This window comes from Limulus polyphemus, unplaced genomic scaffold, assembly GCF_000517525.1.
Source record: "Limulus polyphemus unplaced genomic scaffold, Limulus_polyphemus-2.1.2 Scaffold6591, whole genome shotgun sequence".
Classification (NCBI taxonomy): Eukaryota; Metazoa; Arthropoda; class Merostomata; order Xiphosura; family Limulidae; genus Limulus; species Limulus polyphemus.
The window spans coordinates 45,913-52,584 of record NW_013672201.1 but is presented as its reverse complement, the minus strand read 5'-3'; the positions used below and the strand labels follow the sequence as shown (position 1 = coordinate 52,584).

Below are 6,672 nucleotides of genomic sequence, written 5' to 3'. Positions count from 1 at the left end.
ATTTGCTGTTGTATTAAAGTTTTTCTTCATTACCCATTCAAGCCGTCTCCAGCCATTATTAAACTCTCATAAGAAATGAGTTTCTTCTTTATTAAATATTTATATTTTAACTTAAAAACTCCAAGAAAAACATTTAAAAATAATTTTATAAACTTCTCTAGGCTTAAACTGTTTTAAAGAAAATGACATGTTTAGTTATTACAAGTATTTTTTCTTCATCTCAAAATTTAAATGTAAATTTCAGATATTTTTGAGCCTTTGTGGAAATCAGAGTACAGGGCGCCATCTGTAACAGTCGCTGGCTATACATTTAATGTATGTGTTGGTGTCCGTATGAACTTGCTGATTAGACTCAGTTCTGCGAGACGACACAAGAACGAGTCGACCACAAACTATCGGCGAGTCTCTTCCGAAACTTCCGTAAATTGTTGCTCATAACTGGCATCAGGTCCCAACGCGGTTTTTCGCGATAATTTCTTATACATTTGAAGAAAGCCTGAAATAGAGAAGTCGGTTTTTAATGATATTTTATCTTATACATTTGAAATTAACTAAAATAATGGAGACGTTACGTCGCTACTTGTAAAGAGATTAAGTAAAATTGTCACTCAAAAGCTGAGGTTCGCTGTTAACTAAATGATTCATCAGCGTCTGTGAACAGGTTTTCTTGAAAAACCACATCATTTAGAGAAAAAATTGTGATAAATATAACGTTTACAATATTTAGCTTCTCGTGCCACATATATGTGGTTGTATAAAGACCATGTATTAACTCCAGTTAAACTTCAAATAGCTTTTTTACAATTATAATAACACTGAATGAAAATAATCCCAACAACTGTTAGCATTATTGGAGTGAACCTTTTCTGCACGTTAAATATGCACTCATCCACAGGTGTTACGTGTGTTTAGAGATATGAGAGCTAGCCATTGCTGTTAACGGTAGGTAAAAGTATACATGTGCGTTTGTTTTCAATATCTCGTGGCTTGCTAACGTGTCCATAGCAGTGCGATCGGGAAAGTAGGAAAATGTGGTCAAGAGTTCAGTGCCGGACATCGTCAAGTATTTTAACAACAAAACGTACAAAGTGACTTCAGTCATCCGAGATGCAATATTAGAGTCACAGCAAACAAGTTAATCTTTACTCCAAGAATCACAATGATGAAATGTTAATACAATAAGGATTGGAAAGTTATCTCGTCAGATGACTCAACATTCACCTTAAACGGACACTTCTATATGTAGGATCTTGGTTCCAGCTGTAAGGCGGTTCCGTTCCGAATAGCTTTTATTAATATGGATTCTGTTCACCCTTCGCTGTGAAAACCAACTATACATTACAAGAATATTCTAGAAAGCTAGATTAATCCAATAATACAACTCTCATGATGGGACCTTTCAAGATGATTAATATACTTATCCACACTAAGGGGTTGAATGAGCTACATCTAGGTCTCATCGAATGAAGATAAATGAGACGACCCTTACTGATGAAGATAAATGAGACGACCCTTACTGATGAAGATAAATTAGACGACCCTTACTAATGAAGATGAAGGAGGCTACTCTTACTGATGAAGATAAAGGAGGCGACCCTTACTAATGAATATAAAAGAGGCTACCCTTGCTAATGAAGATAAAGGAGGCTACTCTTACTGATTTAGTTAAAGGAGGCTACTCGTACTAATGAAGATAAAGGAGGTTACTCTTACTGATGAAGATAAAGGAGGCTACCCTTACTGATGAAGATAAAGGAGGCTACTCTTACTGATGAAGATAAAGGAGGCTACTCTTACTGATGAATTTATCTTCATCAGTAAGAGTAGCCTCCTTTATCTTCATCAGTAAGAGTACCATCCTTTATCTTCATCAGTAAGGGTCGCCTCCTTTATCTTCATTAGCAAGGGTAGCCTCCTTTATATTCATTAGTAATGGTCGCCTCCTTTATCTTCATTAGCAAGGGTCGCCTCCTTTATATTCATCAGTAAGAGTAGCCTCCTTTATATTCATTAGTAATGGTCGCCTCCTTTATCTTCATTAGCAAGGGTCGCCTCCTTTATATTCATCAGTAAGAGTAGACTCCTTTGTATTCATTAGTAAGGGTCGCCTTCTTTATCTTCATCAGTAAGGTAGCCTCCTTTATCTTCATCAGTAAGAGTAGCCTCCTTTATCTCAGCCCCTCCAGATTTCGTGGCTGTCTGAGCTTCATGTACCATGAGTGCTCAAGTTATGAAACCACCTACAGGGTCGGAGCCGATGTCTATAGTACATACAAGACAATGGAAAAACCTCAACCTTCAGATAAACCTACTTTGTTTCGACAGTGAAGCAGGAAGATAGTGTAAAAACCTGAACAAGGATATAGCACCAGCTTTCAGTGAGGGTCGCCTCCTTTATCTTCATCAGTAAGAGTACCATCCTTTATCTTCATCAGTAAGAGTAGCCTCGCCACAAGAAAAGGGAGCGCCAAGTCTAAAGGAGTTCTCATTAACTTATGATCAAAAAACAGATTATAACTAAAAAATGAACCAGTAATTAATACATCTAATGCAATGTACCGTTCAAACTAGGTATATGCAGTCAGTTGGATACCCTCGTTGTTAGCAATGTTCATGGCCGTAATCCTAACAGTATCTCGCGAGTTTTGGCCACCTTGGAAGGTTTACTTTGGCCCTAAGTTCATGTGTTAACCTTACAAAGCAAAATAATCATAATAGAAGTATTAACATACATATATTAAACATTTAATCACTAATGTTAATGAAACTAACGTTAAAGTAAAAGTGAATTATAATATAAAACTAGTGGTTTCATACACTATCGCTGGATCCCTCGAAAAGCCATGGCACCGTAGCATGTTTATTCAAACTAAAGATAGCCGTGGCTCATAAGCGTACAACTAAAGACTTCTAGTTATGAAATAGGTAACCTAATCACAAATGTTACTTTGCTTGCTTAGCCACTTCCCATTCCACTTGGTTTCTATACACACTCATATAAAAAAACACGCTGAAATCCGGGGTTCGATTTCCGCGTTTAACAGAGTGCAGATAGCTCATTGTGCAGATTTGCGCTAAAACAACTAATATATTTTGGTACTACATTTTGTACTAATATTTAAATCAGGATTTTTTCTTATGGTTAGTGGTGTTGCAAGTAAGTTGTGATATATGTATCCAACCAAAATAAAAGCCAGTGTGTGTCACGTCACGCTTGATTTCTCAAAATGGAGGAGTCATAAAACCCACAATGCATTTATCCGGATAGAATAGTTCGATTACTGTCTGCCTATTACGATTTTAATAACTGGGGGTGCAATGGGGCCGTCAGGGTGGTGGGGCGTGAAACCTTATAAGCGTAGTGAGTGTTGGTATAATGAGCCTAAAGTAAAGACGTAGTGTGGGATCACCTAGGCTAGAGCCAAATGCATAAAATTTCTCATGAAAATAAAAACACTGATTCAATTTTAAACTTAAATCGTTTATGAATCAAGCTATTTTCTCTTATACCATTTTAATAAAAACAAACCTCTTTAATTAATGGAGACTAAATTAAGAAATCCACAAATATTTTCCAGTTTTGTTCTCTCTATATTTCATTTTATACTTTCAGTACTTAGACTAACAACAATAACAGGTTACACTTTAGTTGCTAAGCAACATGACATAAACGCCATTGTTGGAACATAGTGTTACCAAAACGCACTGGCTTTTTTTTTCTATATATTAGAAGTTGTTAATGTAACTGATTTTTACCAATAATTATTCAATGAATACCCCACGAATTAATTTCATGAATGATCTTAATTTTGATTGGATCCCAAAGGAATTTACCAACGTTTGACTGCCTCGACTACACTTTTCTGCCTATTTGTTGGTCAAGTATGCTTTGCAAAATTTAATATATTTCAGTTAGCTATTAAATGTGAGGTTAGGGTGGTAGTACTTGCCCCATCATTTTTGACGGGCTATACGCTAGTTCTGGTTAATACATAAAACTTACAATAGATGGTACCACAAGTTGAAGTCTTACCTGCCGTAATGAGCATTTGACTTGATATAGGTGGTGATCTTTCAGGTGATCTTGAAGGAGTTTCGTTACTCTTAAGAAAATGTTTCCACACCTAAGGAGAGCATACTCGTGATATTCTGTGAGTAGCGATGATATATATTAATAAGCAGGATTGTGATGTACGTATATCGTTAAGCAAAATTACATTATTACTCTACCACGTTCGTTCATTAAAGTTATTGAAATCTTTAAATATAACCTGAAATATAAGTTCTACTTGAAAATCGTGCTTCTTCGTTTATCATCAATTACTACACTGTATCACAATAAAATATGTTTCTATGGTTACTGCTCAACTAATGAAGATGAGCACTTTAGTCCAGGTGATTAAGCTTTGATGTTTGATACATGTATCCATTTTTGAAATATATTCATAAACATGTAACAATGTCGTTGGTCGTACTAATTAAAACAATAGAAGGGCGTAAGAGAAAAGTTAATAAATTACAGATGGTATTTTAAACTGAAGAGAATTCTTCATCAGTCAACAGTGATACTGGTGAGCAGTCAATAAAGTGATTAGTTTGTAAACATTAGTATAATTAATGAAATCTGGAAAGTATTTAACAATCACTAGTGTGTACACCGCACTAGTCAACAAAGTGATTGGAACAATGAATAACAAATAAAAACTGAAAAATCCAGGAAACCCTATTTATGAAAAAATAAACAAATATTCACTATAAGAGTGACATTTCAGCTGCTTTTGTTTGGTTCACATTTAAACTTATATTTGTAAATGAAGTTATATAACACCCACGGTTAACCAAACTTAACCTTATGCGGCTGTTTTACATGTGTATCCACTTTACTGTTGGATTCCTCATTTTAATAAATGACTTAATAATATTCATACTATCCAACAAAAAACTGAAAACCATACATCACTTATATACAATAAGATCACTATGACCCCAATCGAACTAGTAGGCTCTAACTAAGTATTTATTCTTATGGTCTGAACGTCTTTTCTAAGCTGGCGAAGTATGATTATAATTAATCATATTTGTCATAAGATATTAGTATTACGGATATTCTATTTTTCAAGAAAAAGAACTTATACTAGTATTTCCACCATATTCATTACCGACGACACGTTTCGTTCAATACAGAGCTCATCGGCCTAATACTAATTAATGTTTTATATCAGATATGATAAATTATAAATAGACCAAATCTGTTAGTCAGAGTTACCTTTTGATTGGATTCTCGTCATTGGCGTTTTGATATTTCTATGATCACTCGCTCTTTTCATGGGTAAGGGGTTCCTATAAAGTTGACAAAAATATAAGAGCACACGTCCATATAGGAATGACAAAAAAAAACCCAGAAAAAACTGGTGTTGATTATAAAGACTTATGAGTGAAAGTAAAAAAATAATGTAATAATATGTCAACCACATCAATAATATTTGCTACAAGGCCTTTTGTTTAATATCAACGATCATCAGCCCGAGTTGGATGCGACAGATTTAATGGTAGTCGAGAAGCTATTTAAATCCTCAATTACTTGAACAACTGATTGGTGTGTACAGGATTAAGTTGGTGGACTGTAAATTTTATCAATTATATTTACGTCATCATACATCAGAATTAGGTTTATGGGTTTAATGAACATCTAATTACTTATTTGTTTTTAATACTAGATTATTAATTATTTAAGTTACAATCAAAAGATTTATTTATCACGAGTTATGTTTCAGTTAAAACACACGTGATTTGTGATTAAAATATATTTCGTTACAAACCCTAAAAAAATGCATGACTGAGATAAAAACAAATTTATTGTTAAATATCTACTGGTTAAATGTAAGTGGCTATTGTTCGGGACGAACAATAATAAGGAAGGGGCAGTGTCACGACAGCGGAAGTCGCGTGATTCTGGGAGCATGCGCGCTGGAGCTTCTAAAATTATCGGGGAACCCCGCAAATGTCCGAGTGTTTGCTAGACGCCCTACTTTTTTAGTATATAAGCCTGGCAAAGAAAGCCAGCGATACAGGCAGATAGATTGAAAAGATAGATAATTGAGTCAAGCGAACAGTAGGCACCATAAGTAAAATGTGTGAATCACTGTATTTCATAGCGTGTGTTATAAAGGTTGTTAAGTTTAAAGTGACTGTGGAAATTCTGTGTATTACTAAAATTTGTATCGAGAAACAATAAACTAGTTTTAATCAAGAAAGCACTTTTATCGCTGAAATTTCTCGGAAAGAATTTCTACAGGAAATTAACAAGCAAGGAGATAGTAACAAATTAGTGTCAGAGAGTGGGACGGAAAAGAAAAAAATAAGAGAAGATAGAAACGAGAAGTGGTAAATCATATTACAGCTTAGCAGATTTGATGGCAGCAATACAAGAACAGCAAAGATACAAGAAGAACGAGAAAAGAAACAAGAAGAGAGATTACAGCAGTTGTTGGAGGAAAATAAAATAAACAACAAGAAAGTCCCCAACAGCTGAGAGAAAGCCAGCATACACAAATGAAAAAGATTAGTAAAGTTCAAAGTGAATTAAATAGATTAAAGGACGATTTTTTTGTCTTTTACGCAAGGAAGATATATTAGCCATGGGCCTAATTAGCCCCAGACAACAGAAAGCCC

The 6,672-nt window shown here is 34.7% G+C and overlaps 1 protein-coding gene across 3 annotated transcripts in view; it reads right to left on the bottom strand.

Annotated features, from left to right (window-relative positions):
- Positions 1-179: 179 nt before the first annotated feature.
- The window catches only part of LOC111089550, a 37,910-nt gene continuing 31,417 nt past the window's right edge, over positions 180-6,672 (bottom strand). For 2 of the 3 annotated variants that reach the window (XM_022402272.1, XM_022402273.1), the window contains exons 3-5: positions 5,267-5,340; positions 4,034-4,149; positions 180-496 (exon numbers count right to left, since the gene is read on the bottom strand). In XM_022402272.1, the coding sequence (XP_022257980.1) occupies positions 353-496; positions 4,034-4,149; positions 5,267-5,340 (334 nt within the window). In that variant the 3' untranslated portion in view covers positions 180-352. The remainder of the gene's footprint in view (positions 497-4,033; positions 4,150-5,266; positions 5,341-6,672) is intronic. The other variant, XR_002613794.1, reaches the window with a different exon arrangement.